General features: G+C 42.4%; 1 protein-coding gene across 1 annotated transcript in view; it reads right to left on the reverse strand.

Moving 5' to 3' along the window:
* The window catches only part of LOC140212736 (NF-kappa-B inhibitor delta-like), a 184,646-nt gene that overhangs the window by 8,975 nt on the left and 160,275 nt on the right, over nt 1–15,396 (reverse strand). Inside the window, exons 9-11 of the mRNA XM_072283872.1 lie at nt 12,591–12,760; nt 10,766–10,882; nt 329–493 (exon numbers count right to left, since the gene is read on the reverse strand). Coding sequence (XP_072139973.1) covers nt 329–493; nt 10,766–10,882; nt 12,591–12,760 — 452 coding nt within the window. The remainder of the gene's footprint in view (nt 1–328; nt 494–10,765; nt 10,883–12,590; nt 12,761–15,396) is intronic.

The raw sequence follows: 15,396 nt of genomic DNA on the forward strand, positions 1-15,396 counted from the left end.
TTGTTCATGGGGGTGGGGTTGATGTTTTATTTTGAACGGCTTCCATGGTTGTCTGGAGCAGATGTATCTCAGAGTCATATACTGCATACATACTTTCATAATAAATCTACCTTGAACCTTGAAGAGCTGTGGGAACCAAGGAGAAAGAATACATTTTCTGTGGCTCTGCTATTGAAGATATGTGGATGAGCAGGACGTTCGGTAAAGGAAATCTATCCCCCATAGTTGGTTGCATTGCATTTCGACACGGATGGATGTGAGGAAGGCACGTGAACCTGTAATCATCATTGCAAGGAATGGATGAATTCCCACAAGAGATCTTCCTCACCTGATCTCCCTGCTCCCCTGGCTGTACCAAATGAATCGGCTGGTCATTCTCCAGGTTTCGAATGCTGCCATCTGCTCCATGCTGTAGAAGTAGTTTAATTATTTTCTCCTGGTTTCTCTCATTGTGAAGACCGGCTGCCATGTGCAAAGCTGTGTTACCATGAGCCTAGACGAAAGAAAAAACACACAAATGTTTTCCTGATGCTGAAGATTCAGATTAGCACAAAATGCTGGAGGAACTCAGCAAGCCAGGCAGTATCTATGGAGGGGAATAAAGAGTCAACATTTCAGGCCAACACCCTTCGTCAGGACTGGGAAGAAAGGGAGAAGAAAACAGAATAAGAAGGTGGCGGAGGGGAAGCAGAGGGAGTACAAGCTAGCAGGTGATAGCTGAGATCAGGTGAGGAGGAAGGTGGGTGGGAGGGGGCCGGTCGTTGAAGTGAAGCTTCCCACTTTATTCCCCCCGCACCTACCCACCTACCTTAACAACAGGAATTCTGCAGATGCTGGAAATTCAAGCAACACACATCAAAGTTGCTGGTGAACGCAGCAGGCCAGGCAGCATCTCTAGGAAGAGGTACAGTCGATGTTTCAGGCCGAGACCCTTCATCAGGAACATCTGAAACATCGACTGTACCTCTTCCTAGAGATGCTGCCTGGCCTGCTGCGTTCACCAGCAACTTTGATGTGTGTTACCCACCTACCTTCTTTTCTTTGGTTATTGCTTTTTCTTTGTCCTATTCATTGTTCATTTTTGCAAATTCCATGAAGTGTTTCTCTATTTTTAACACTGAGTGTCCAGGAGTAATAGTTACCCTTCCCAACCAGGGCAAAGTAGTAACTGAAGTATTAAGCCACTGTGTAAAGTAGACAGTATCAGGTTGGTTGCATGTAATAAAAGAGTTTGATAAGGAAAACTAAATGAGTGACCAAAGGTTGACAATTCCACATTACTATCAGTGCAGTTTTCCATTCTTCACAAACAGTTAGTTCAGACACCCTACAATTAAAATATGACGAGGAGCATTTGATGGCTCTGGGCCTGTACTCACTGGAGTTTAGAAGATTGAGGAGGGATCAAGTATTGAAATGTCTAGATTAGGGTGGACGTGGAGAAGATATTTCCAATAAAGGGAGAGTCCAGGACCAGGAGCCACAGCCTCAGAATAGAAGGACGTCTTTTTAGAACAGAGATGAGGAGGAATTTCTTTAGCCAAAGGGTGTTGAATCTGTGGAATTCATTGCCACAGATGGCTGTGGAGGCCAGGACATTGAGTATATTTAAAGAGGAGGTTGATAGGTTCTGGATTAATAATGGTGTCAAAGGTTACAGGGAGAAAGCAGGAGAATGGGGTTCAGAGGGATAACAATCAGCCTTGATGGAATGGCAGAACAGATTCAATGGGTCAAATGGCCTAATTCTCCTATGTCTTATGATCTTATGGTTTTATAAAATGTTTAGTGCACACATACTGTACGTGATTGCTTGTTGTGTTATGGAAAGAATTAAAATGCTTACACTAAATCTCAGACAAAATCAAATGGAGAAGCAAGTTAAATACTCACAGTGAAATTACACACTATAATTATCTATATAGAGATCTCATTTTGATGTTTTCTAATTTTTATGATTAAGAAATGTAGATTGGGCACATGTAACGAGTTAATAGTTGGTAGTCTCTCCTCTGAATGAGGTGCAGTTTATTCCAGTCTGAATGTAGTTGTGCAGGGCCTAATGGTTAGGCTTATCTTGCTGACAGTGAATACTGATTTCAGACACAGTATCAGAAAAGTATGGTTGTGCAACACAGAAAGTGGCCCTTCTGTTTTCCACGTTCAATCTTTTTTGCCCCTGTTTTGACCATGTTAGGGATGCATCCTTCTGAGTCTTACCTATATAAGCATCTGTCTAAATGTACCTTAACCACACTGGTTGTATCTAATTCCACCAGCTCCTCCGGCAGCACGTTCCAGCTATCAACCACTGTCTATGTAAAAAACTGATTTCCTTCAAGTCTCCATTAAAGCTCCTTCCTCTCACCTTAAACCCATGACTTTTTGTTTTTCATTCTCCTGCTATGGGGGAGGCGGTATCTTATGACCATGTAATTTATCCAAGCCCCTCATAATCTTATCTGCTTCCATCAGGTCACCCTTCAGCCTCCTTCACTCCAGGGAAAACAGGACAAGCCTATCTGATGCCTCCCCATAACTGAAGTTCTCCAACTCAGCCAGCACCCGTGTGAATCTCCTTTGCATTTTCTCCTGTGCAGTCACATCATGAACAGTTTCTAATGATGAGTGTATTATTTGGAGATTTGGTACGTCGCCAAAGACTCTAGCAAATTCCTACAGATGTACGGTGCAGAGCATTCTAACTGGTTGCATCACCGACTGATATGGAGGGGCCACTGAACGGGATCAGGAAAAGCTGCAGAGGGTTGTAAACACAGCCAGCTCCATCACGGACACTAGCCTCCCCGGCACCGAAGACATAATCAATAGACAGTCCCTCAAGAAGGTGGGGTCTCTCATTAAGTGCCCTCCTCACCCAGGACATGCCCTCTTCTCAATGCTACCATCAAGGAGGAGGTACAGGAAACCGAAGACACACTCAACATTTTAGGAACAGCTCCTTTCCCTCCACCATCAGATTTCTGAACAGCCCATGAACCCACTTTGCTTTCGTTTTACACTACTTATTTATTTTTTTAAAATAGTTTTATTGTATCTCATAGTACATTTTATGTATTGCATTGTCCTGCTGCTGCAAAACAACAAATTTCATGACATGTTGATGATAATAATCCTGATTCTGATTTTCCCACAATAAGAGGGGTTAATAAAAGTGATCAAACTGCATTGCCAGGGACAATGTGAAAAAAGAGGGGAGCACATTTGGTGTGGAAAAGTTGGACAGCAACTCTGTCCACCAGAAACAAAAGACTTTGTGTACTCTAGGGCTTACTGTCCTGTAGGAACAGGACGATAAACAATGTCAGCCAACACTGTTCGTGCAAGAGTTGACTTGCATAAGTATCTGTGTTTAATTGCTGAGAAAAAAAGCTGCGAGGAAATAGCTGAACTTGCCTCACGCCGATTGTTAGTTTTAATCTCTTAGTACACTTAAGGTTGTTCATTAGACTAGCACATCCTCAATAAATCTCCAAGAATGCTCAAAACATTGGAAGATTTCTAAGAGTTTGAAAATCTCCCTTTCATTTCCGAAAGTCCTGTACACTTTGTAAGATCTCAAGGCATCCCTAGACAATTTACAGAAAATTGAACGCTTCTTGACACCTGGGCACTATTCCAGAGAGGGAAATGTGATCGCCAGCCTCGTTCAAAAGCTATCACAAACAGCAGTGTGATAGTGGCCAGACAGGTTCTTTTTGCAGTGCTGACGAGGGTTCAAATTTAGACAGAAAGCTAAGCACAACATCCTGAGAGAAGACAAGGCTTTATTATATAAGTGGCATCCAAAGGACAGGCACATCTGACAGTGCAACACTCCCTCAGTCTCTCAACAAAGAACTACTTCAATGTTTTAGAACTACCTGGTTCACCCTGTCCTTTGGGGAATCTGACATAGTACTGCCTTTATGAGTTTCAGACCCAGTATAGGGGAGATCTCTTAACTGTCCTGTCAAAACACCAACTGCCAATATTGCAGTTACCACATCACTTTACACCATCAGTGATCATTGATCGGGGTTCAATTCCCATTACTGCCTGTAAGGAGTTTGTACGTTCTCCCATGACCACGTAGGTTTCCTCCAGGTGCTTCGATTTCCACCCACATTCCAAAGAAGTATAGTTAGGTTTAGTGAATTGTTGGTGCTGGAAGCATGGCGACACTGCAGACTGCACAGCATGATCCTTTTTGATTTGATGCAAACAATGCATTACTGTAAAAGCTTTTATAGATATGTGAAAAGAAAAAGATTGGTTAAGACAAATGTAGGTCCCTTACAGTCAGAAACAGGTGAATTGACACTTAAAGGATTGACGGTGGATATGCAATGGCAAGCATTTAAAGGTTGCATGGATGAACTACAACAATTGTTCATCCCAGTTTGGCAAAAGAATAAATCAAGGAAGGTAGTGCACCCGTGGCTGACAAGAGAAATTAGGGATAGTATCAATTCCAAAGAAGCAGCATACAAATTAGCCAGAGAAAGTGGCTCACCTGAGGACTGGGAGAAATTCAGAGTTCAGCAGAGGAGGACAAAGGGCTTAATTAGGAAGGGGAAAAAAGATTATGAGAGAAAACTGGCAGGGAACATAAAAACAGACTGTAAAAGCTTTTACGGATATGTGAAAAGAAAAAGATTGGTTAAGACAAATGTCGGTCCCCTCCAGACAGAAACAGGTGAATTGATTATGGGGAGCAAGGACATGGAAGACCAGTTGAATGACTACTTTGGTTCTGTCTTCACCAAGGAGGACATAAATAATCTTCTGGAAATAGTAGGGGACCAAGGGTCTAATGAGATGGAGGAACTGAGGGAAATACATGTTAGTAGGGAAGTGGTGTTAGGTAAATTGAAGGGATTAAAGGCAGATAAATCCCCAGGGCCAGATGGTCTGCATCCTAGAGTGCTTAAGGAAGTAGCCCAAGAAATAGTGGATGCATTAGTGATAATTTTTCAAAACTCTTTAGATTCTGGATTAGTTCCTGAGGATTGGAGGGTGGCTAATGTAACCCCACTTTTTAGAAAAGGAGGGAGAGAGAAACCAGGGAATTATAGACCGGTTAGCCTAACATCGGTGGTGGGGAAAATGCTAGAGTCAGTTATCAAAGATGTGATAACAGCACATTTGGAAGGCGGTGAAATCATCGGACAAAGTCAGCATGGATTTGTGAAAGGAAAATCATGTCTGACGAATCTCATAGAATTTTTTGAGGATGTAACTAGTAGAGTGGATAGGGGAGAACCAGTGGATGTGGTATATTTGGATTTTCAGAAGGCTTTTGACAAGGTCCTGTACAGGAGATTAGTGTGCAAACTTGGGGGTATGGTATTGATGTGGATAGAGAATTGGTTGGCAGACAGGAAGCAAAGAGTGGGAATAAACGGGACCTTTTCAGAATGGCAGACAGTGACTAGTGGGGTACCGCAAGGCTCAGTGCTGGGACCCCAGTTGTTTACAATATATATTAATGACTTAGACGAGGGAATTAAATGCAGTATCTCCAAGTTTGCGGATGACACGAAGCTGGGCGGCAGTGTTAGCTGTGAGGAGGATGCTAAGAGGATGCAGGGTGACTTGGATAGGTTAGGTGAGTGGGCAAATTCATGGCAGATGCAATTTAATGTGGATAAATGTGAGGTTATCACTTTGGTGGCAAGAACAGGAAAACAGATTATTATCTGAATGATGGCTGATTAGGAAAAGGGGAGGTGCAATGAGACCTGGGTGTCATTGTACACCAGTCATTGAAAGTGGGCATGCAGGTACAGCAGGCGGTGAAAAAGACGAATGGTATGCTGGCGTTCATAGCAAGAGGATTAGAGTACTGGAGCAGGGAGGTACTACTGTACTTGGTGAGACCACACCTGGAGTATTGTGTGCAGTTTTGGTCCCCTAATCTGAGGAAAGACATTCTTGCCGTAGAGGGAGTACAAAGAAGGTTCACCAGATTGATTCCTGAGATGGCAGGACTTTCATATGACGAAAGACTGGATCGACCAGGTTTATACTCTCTGGAATTTAGAAGATTGAGGGGGGATCTGATTGAAACGTATAAAATTCTAAAGGGATTGGACAGGTTAGATGCTGGAAGATTATTCCCGATGTTGGGGAAGTCCAGAACGAGGGGTCACAGTTTGAGGATAAAGGGGAGGCCTTTTAGAACCAAGATGAGGAAAAACTTCTTCACACAGTGAGTGGTGAATCTGTGGAATTCTCTGCCACAGGAAACAGTTGAGGCCAATTCATTGGCTATATGTAAGAGGGAGTTAGATATGGCCCTTGTGGCTAAAGGGATCAGGGGGTATGGAGAGAAGGCAGGAACAGGGTTCTGAGTTGGATGATCAGCCATGATCGTACTGAATGGCGGTGCAGGCTCGAAGGGCCGAATGGCCTACTGCTGCACCTATTTTCTATGTTTCTATTACACTGCAGGTTTCAATGTATATGTGACACATGATGTTAATCTCTTTAATTTTTAATCACACACAGTTAGACAGAGATAATAAACCTCATTCTATTCTGGAAATATTCAACAGGTCAGGTAGCATCTGTTTAGAAAGGAAAACTGAGCTAATGTTACATTCCCTTTGTTCTCTCCACCATTCTCTCTGCAATTTAACACCTGCCAGTCCTGATGTAAGGGTATATCTGCAATAAGATCTTCGATAGAGTGGAGTGCAAAGTGGATCAGGTGCCGTTTAAAGAGAGGGAAATGAAAAGTAATTTATCACAACTTTTCTCTCTGCAGCCTGTAAGTACAGGAAAATGAAAAAGAGCATTAGAGAGAGTATACATAATTCCTGCTGGAAATGGATTTAGAGGAGACCTCATCAGCAGCACAGATCTCTCTGCAGCATGTAAAGGAGACCTCACGGTTTGTAGAGGGAATGTCATGGCATGTAGAGGAGACCTCATGGTATGGAGTGACCTCATGGTATGTAGAGGAGACCTCGTGGTATGGAGTGACCTCATGGTATGTAGAGGAGAACTCATAGTATGTAGAGGAGAGCAGATGGTATATAGAGGAGAAATTATGGTATGCAGAGGAGACCTCATGGTATGTAGTGTGAGGGAGACCTCGTGGTATGTAGAGGTGACTTCATGGCATGTAGAGGGGACTTCATGGTATAGAGTGACCTCATTGTATGTTGAGGAGAACTCATAGTTTTAGAGGAGACCTTGTTGTGTGTGTAGGAGAACAAACTGTGAAGAGGAGACCTCACAGAATATGGAGGAGACCTTGTGGTGTGTGGAGGAGTCTTCGTTGTATGTAGGGGAGAACTCATGGTATGTGAAGGAGATCTCATGGAATATAGTGTAGACCAAATGGTAGGTAGAGGAGACTTCCTGTTATGTAAAGGTGACCTCACGGTATGAAGAGAGGACCTTATGGTATGTAGAGGAGATTGCATAGTATGTTAATAAGACCTCAGGGCATGTGAAGGAGACTTTGTGGTATGTAGGGAAGACCTCATAGTATGAAGGGAAGATCTCATGGTACATAAAGGAGAAAGCATGGCATGTAGAGGAGACCTCATGTCATGTAGAGGAGAACATAGTACGTAGAGGAGACATCATGGTATGTGGAATTGAACTCATGGATTGTGAAGGAGACTTTGAGGTATTTAGAGGAGACCTCATGGTATGTGGAGGAATCCTCATGGTATGTAGAAGAGACCTCGTGGATTGTGAAGGAGACCTCAAGGTATGTAGATGAGACCTTGTGTTATGTAGAGGAGACCTGATGTTATGTCAATGAGTCATGGCATATAGAAGAGACCTCACGGTTAGAGGAGTTCTCCTGGTATATAGAGGAGTTCTTGTGGTATGTGGATGAGACCTCATGGTCTGTAGAGGAGATCCTCATGACCTATAGAGGCGTTCTCGTGGTAACATAGAAACATAGAAAACCTACAGCACAATACAGGTCCTTCGGCCCACAATGCTGTGCCAAACATCTACTTACTTTAGAAATTACCTAAGGTTACCCATAGCCCTCTATTTTTCTAAGCTCCATATACCACCACCATCACCGGCAGCCAATTCCACGCACTCACCACTCTCTGCATAAAAAACTTACCCCTGACATCTCCTCTGTACCTCCTTCCAAGCACCTTAAAACTGTGCCCTCTCGTGTTAGCCATTTCAGCCCTGGAAAAAAGCCTCTGACTATCCTCACGATCAATGCCTCTCATCATCTTATACACCTCTATCAGGTCACCTCTCATCCTCCGTCGCTCCAAGGAGAAAAGGCCGAGTTCACTCAACCTGTTCTCATAAGGCATGCTCCCCAATCCAGGTAACATCCTTGTAAATCTCCTCTGCACCCTTTCTATGGTGGTATGTGGAGGAGACCTCATGCTATGTAGATGAGATCTCATGGTATATAGAGGAGACCTTGTAGTAAGTAGAGGAGATCTCACCCTATGTAAAAGAGACCTCCTCATATCAAGAAGAGAGCTCATGGCATTTAGAGCAGACCTCACGCTATGTAAAGGAGACTCCTCGTATCTAGAGGAGAGCTCATGGCATATGGAGGAGACATCATTGTATGTAAGGGAGACCCCTCATAGTATTTAGAGGAGACCTCACCATCAGCATAGATCTCTCTGCAGCATACAGCGGCATTTAAGTAGGGGAAAATGAACTACAGCATTAGAGAGAGTAAGACACTATGTGGTAACTGCATTTGGTTTCTCTGATGTATAGAAGACCTTAGCAGTAGCACAGTATGCAAAACATTAAACTTAAGGAAGAGTAAGTGTCTCCCTGTTTCACCTGGGTGTCTGATGGGAAGTGGGCGAGGGAAAAGTGCAGTTGCTGTATCCCCTGTCTTTGTTTGGGAATATTGGGGATGGGAGAATTTGAGCAGGTATTAGGGATTGATGAATTGAGCTGGGAATCATGGACAGAATAGTCCTTTTAAAGTGATGAAAGGGGTGGAGATGGGAGGCGACATTTGGCAGTGGAATCTTGTTGAAGGCTTCGGAAAGATGTATGTGCAGATAAGGGGCCCTCTATCAACTCCCCAACTCGCAGACACACTCACATCCTGCACTGGTCACGCTTCATCTCATATTGCTGCTGTTTCATATACCTATCGGACTGTTTGTTTTATTATGATAGCGTCAGTAATATTACACTGTCTTACAGAAACATGTCCCTCACACTTTCAATCTTCAGACCATGCCCCTCAGGAGCTTGTGCTGATATTATTTTGTGACTGTATGTGCTGGATCGTAACTCTATGTGCTGTGTGTGACCGTATGTATTGTGTTTTGTACCTTGGTCCCAGAGCAACTATGTTTCATTTGGCCGTATACTTCTGTATGGTTGAATGACTATAAGCATGAACTTGAATTTGAATTTGAAGTCTAAAGACTCATCTGCTGCTTGTGGAGGTGAGTGGGATTGAAGGTAAGGCCAAGGGAAACTTGATTATTGATCTGTTTGTGATAAGAGAACTGAGGGCAGAAGTGTGACAACTGGAACTGAGGTTCTCTCGACCAGGGCAGAGGGGGAAGGGGGAAGAAGGAAGACATCTGAATACTCTGTTGAAGGAAGTCTCATTTTCTGAACAGAGATGATGGAAGTGGTCAAATTGGGACAACTGAGTGGAATGCTTACCAGAAGAGGGTAGGAAGAGGAGTAGTTAAGATAGTTGCAAGAGTCTGTGAGCTTTTAATGGATATTTGGTCTGTAATTGTTTCCTTAGACGCAGATAGAAAAGTCAAGAGATGGAAAGGAGCAGATGGATAGAGAACATGACAAAATAAAAGGGTAAAAATTGGCAGCAAAGATAATGAAATGTTCCATGTTGCGCATTTGTAGGAAGCAGCATGAATCATGTCATCAATGTATCAAATAAAGAGGTGAAGGAGGGAGCCCAAATTGGACTGAATCAAGAACTGTTCCACGTATTTCATGAAGAGACAGGCATTGTTTCGAAGTTGCTTGTGAGTGACTATAGCTACATCTTTGACCTGGTGAATGCATGTACAGAACAAGGAGGAGATCTTCAATGCAATACAGGCTAAAGACAAATACAGATGCTGGAAATGTAAAACGAAAATAAAACATTTCAAGTTAATGATGAAGGGTTATGAACTGGAAACACTAACTCTTTCTCCCCCTCCACAGATGCTGCCTGACTTGCTGAGAATCTGGCTTTTTCTCCTTTTGCAACCAATGGAACAAATTATGTTTGAGAGTTGTAGTGCTAAACTTATAGTTCATACCTAAACATAATACATCTATAAAGTCAGCAAAACTTACTAAATGCTTAATTATCCTTACAATTAGGTAAATTAAAGAAGTTAACCATAGAAACCATAGAAACTACAGCACAGAAACAGGCCTTTTGGCCCTTCTTGGCAGTGCCGAACCATTTTCTGCCTAGTCCCACTGACCTGCACACGGACCATATCCCTCCATACGCCTCCCATCCATGTATCTGTCCAATTTATTCTTAGATGTTAAAAAAGAACCCTCATTTACCACCTCGTATGGCAGCTCATTCCACACTCCCACTACTCTCTGTGTGAAGAAGCCCCCGCTAATGTTCCCTTTAAACTTTTCCCCCCTCACCCTTAACCCATGTCCTCTGGTTTTTTTCTCCCCTTGCCTCAGTGGAAAAATTTTAATTAAATTGAGATACTATTATGCTGTCAAAGAACCTAACCTATGTACCATATCACCAGAGTGTTGTCATTTTACAAGTGAACACGTCAACATCACCTACCTTCATGTTGACAAATTCGGGTGACCTGGTGCCACTGAGTTTCAGGAAGTAGTCCAGCAGCAAGAGATTTCCCTCCTGAACTGCAAAGTGCACCACTGTTTTATTGCTCTTCACATCCTGTTCACAGAAAAGAAAATGGATGGAATTTTCATTTGCATCCAGACACCTATGGAAAGTCTTTTCTTGAGTTAAGTGCTACACTAGAACAGTATAGCCCATGATATTGTGCCAGACTAATTAAACTAGTTAACTAGGGTGGCATGGTAGCATAATAGTTTACAGTGCCAGCAATCAGAAGATCAGGTTTCAATTCGTGCCGCTGTTTGTGAGGAGTTTGTACGTTCTCCCCGTGCCTGTGCAGGTTTCCTCTGGGTGCTCCAGTTTCCTCCCACAGTCCAAAGGTGTATGGTTAGGTTTAGTGAGATGTAGACATGCTTTGTTGGTGCCGAAAGCAGAGCAACACTTATGGGCTGTCTAGCACATTGTTGGGCTGTGTTGGTCATTAATACAAATGATGCATTTCACTGTACGTTTCGATGTTTTGATGTGCATGTGACAAATAAAGCTAATCTTTAGTAATCAAATGCCCAAGTAAATTAATCCCTTCTGCCCACACAATGAATTAGAATTAGAATTTTATTTCTTACATCCATCTCACAACAAGAGGGAGTAAAAATCTATATGTTGCGTCTCCATCGTTATGTACAAACAATAAGGAAGGGAAATGTGGGAGGATATTGCCCAATGTCCATATCCTTCCATTCTCTGCACATTCATGTGCATATCAAGGAGCTTCTTAAACATCTCTGTTGTACTAACCTGGCAGTGCATTCCATGCTCCCATCACTCGCTGTTGAATAAACTTGCCCTTTGACATTATCCCCTCTCACCTTAAATGCATGCTGTCTAGCAGTAGACATTTCAACCCTTGGAAAAAGATACAGTCTGTCCACTTTATCTATGTCTCTCATAATCTATCTTATGAACCTCTGTCAGGTTTCCCCTCCCCTCTCTGCTCCAGAGAAACACGTTACATGCCTCTCCCCATTACACATGCCCTCTTGTTTACACTACTAAGGGAAACCATGCCAAAGCAAAAACCAGAGATGGGAAACAAATATTCCATTGCCATGTTATGTTAATGAAAAGGTGGTTCAGCGTTGTGGAATAGTGAAGAAAGCTTTGTTCCAGCCTGTTGAGAGTGTGGATAGATTGACAAGGCATGATTTTCCTGACAATTCCCCATACAAGCAGGAGCAAGTTTGGAAAAGTCATGTATACATGTATAAACTTGGAAGTCTCAAACTTTCTGCCAACTGTTGGACAAGTTATGTATGAAGATTTTTTTGTAAGTCTATGGAGCACGCAAACACGTCTAGAAACTCTGGCACAATGAAAGCAACAGAGCAATAGATTCAGTAAATAACTCCATAAAAATATATATTGAGAGATGGGCCTGTGAAAGACTTGATGAAGTATTCCAATTGGGCTATTATCTTAAGGATGGCATGGTAGCATAGAGGTACCATGCCATCCTTAAGATAATAGCCCAATTGGAATACTTCATCAAGTCTTTCACAGGCCCATCTCTCAATATATATTTTTATGGAGTTATGGACGTATGGGTTAGGATTAGTGAGCAGTGGGCATACTACGTTGCTGCTGGAAGCATGGTAAAACTTGCCGTTTGCCCAGCATAATATTTGCTGATTTGATTTGATGCAAATGACACATGTCACTGTATGTTGTGATGTAAATGTGATAAATAAAGCTAATCTTATAATCTTTTCTTTTATCTTTTTAACAGTTCTGGTAAACAAGTTACCTGGCTGGTTATTAAGGCTCCCATTTCTATCAGTAACCGGATGCAGGCATGAAGTTGATCAGCTTTATAATGTAGCTCGTTCTGCCTCTGTGGCGTCAGATCATGATCATAAAAGAGTTCTCGAAAAACAGAGTTATGGGAAATAACTGCGCAGTGCAAAGGAGTGAGTCCTACAACACAAAGAGAACTGAAATTTAGTTCCATGCAGACAAATGACATTAACTGTAAACCTTTAGCACAGTGACCAACCAAAGAAGTTTTATCAAATCACAAAAGTAAACTGAACCACATAAGGAGATATTTGAGCACGTGACCAAGAACTGAAAATGATGGTGTAGGTAAAATCAACTTGAAGGACATTTGCTGATACTTGTTCTGTAAAACTTTTGTTCCAGTTGCTTCCCTGGAGAAGAAATTTTGCAGGCTGCCAATATCTGATAAGATCCATCACATTACCATTTATTATCACTGCCTGTGAACATGTGCAATCTGGCAGAACTCACAAGAAAGTTATGTTTTATTGTCTTGTTTTTTAGCAGCCTTGGATACTGACCTGTGCCTACTATCTGAGATAAGTTAAAAACACAGATGGTATTAGATGAAGACAAAGAGTATAATTGTAGGAGGTTTGGCTGGTTGAGAATAAGGATGTTTTCTGGATATGTTTTGAAAACAATGAGATTATGAAGCCATAAATTGTACAAGCTCTTTCTTGCAAGGGCACTGGCCAACTTGTGACCTTGCAACATTAGAAAGATTAGTTTCATCAGCCAGAAATGAGTTGGCTGATATTTGACATTTTCAAATAGAAATGCTGGTATCTGTCATTCTCCCCTCATCTCTTCTCAGACGTAGGTGCACATCTGGTAAGTTGGTTTATTAATGCCACATATACTGAAGTGCAGTGAAAAACTTGTCTTGCATATCATTCATACAGATCAATTCATTACAACAGTGCATTGAGGCAGTACAAGGTAAAACAAAAACAGATGTCAGAATACAGTGTCACAGCTACAAAGAAAGAGTAGTGTAGGTAGGCAGTAAGGTGCAAAGTGATAGTCAGTGTGGCTGTGAGGTCAAGAGTCCATCTTAACATATCAGGAAAGCATTCAATCAGTTATTGAACTAGTGGTATGTGCTTTCAGGCTTTTGTATCTTCTGCCCAATGAGAGGTAAGAGGAGAAAGAATGACCAGAGAGGGTAGAGGTCTTTGATTGTTCTGGCTGCCTAACCGAAGGTGTGAAAAGTGTAGATAGACTCCATGGGGGTCGGGGGGAAGGGGAGGCTAGCTTCTGTGATGTGCTGAGCTGCGTCCACAACTCTCTCCAATTTCCTGTAGTCATGGGTAGAGCAGTTACCATGATAGCAGATAGGATGCTTTCCGTGGTGCATTGATAAGAATTGGTAAGAACATCCCAAGTTTCTTTAGCCTCCTGAGGAGCTAGAGGTGTTTGTGAGCTTTCTTGACCATAGCGTCAATGTGGTTTGACCAGGACAGGCTGTTGATGACGATCACTGCTAGAAACATGAAGCTCCCAACCTTCTCAACCCAACACTGTTGATGTAGACAGGAGCATGTGCACTACCCCTCTTCCTGTAGTCAATGGCCATCTCTATTGTTTAGCTGATTTTGAGGGAAGGCTGTTATCTTGACACTAGGCTCTCCATCTCCTTCCTGTGAAAGTTGACTTATATACATGGATAAAATAGGAGCATGCTTGCCTCCTCAAACTGCTCTGCTGCTTACTGAGATTGTAGTTGATGATCTCAACAAGTGACAAAACAGTGTTGAGAAGACAAGCTTAACTCCTATCCTGTACGTTTGCATACACACATTTCACAGTCACCTAAACTGTATGCTCCCATTTACCTTTGATAATCTTTCACACTATACTTATATAGTGTCCATCTCCAAAACAATTTAAAGACTGCTACCACTAATACAGTGCTGGCACATATATATATAGCTAAGGTGTCTAAGACTTTTGCACAGTACTACGTTAACTTTATGTATTGCATTATACTACTGCCATTAAAAAATCATGACATATGTGAGTGATGATAAACTTGATTCTGATACTGGTCTTTGTTGTGGACTGAGAGTGGGAAGAGGACAGGGAGAAGGGAAACAATGTTTGGAAAAGGGGAAGGGAGAAAGGAGGGAGCGGGAAGCACCAGAGAGACATTCTGTAATGATCAATAAACTAATTGTTTGGAATCAAACAACCTTACTTGGTGTCTCAGGGCTGGGTGCGTACTGTACCCTCTAAAGATTGTCATTCCTCTAAAGGAAAATATTTTGCCTTACAGTACTGTGTAAAAGTCTTAGGCACATGTATATTAGGCTAGGGTGCTGAAGGCTTTTGCACAGTACTGTATTTGTCAGCATGGAGCAGAGAACGGGTTTGTAAATTTGGTGGGAACAAAGCACGTTGGGAACGGCGAGGGTGGAGCTCTGCAGGAGGGATGTGGGACAGGTGGTGGAGTGCCAGGAGTGGGGGGTGGCGCAGGCCCAGGCACACCCAGCCCTGAGACATCAGCCAAGGTCATTTGATTCCAAAAAATTGGTTTATTGAAATGTCTCTCTGGTGCTTCCCACTCCCTCCCCTATCCCTTCCCTTTTTCCCAACCATGATTCACCTCTCCTTGCCCCCTTCCTATTCTCAGTCCACAATAGAGAAGCATATCAGAATCAGGTTTATCATCATTCAAATATGTCAATAAATTTGTTTTTTTTTTTGCGGCAGCAGTACAGTGTAATTCATAAAATCACTACAGTACTGTGCAAATGTCATAGGCACCCAGC

Source organism: Mobula birostris, chromosome 20 (assembly GCF_030028105.1).
Source record: "Mobula birostris isolate sMobBir1 chromosome 20, sMobBir1.hap1, whole genome shotgun sequence".
Classification (NCBI taxonomy): Eukaryota; Metazoa; Chordata; class Chondrichthyes; order Myliobatiformes; family Myliobatidae; genus Mobula; species Mobula birostris.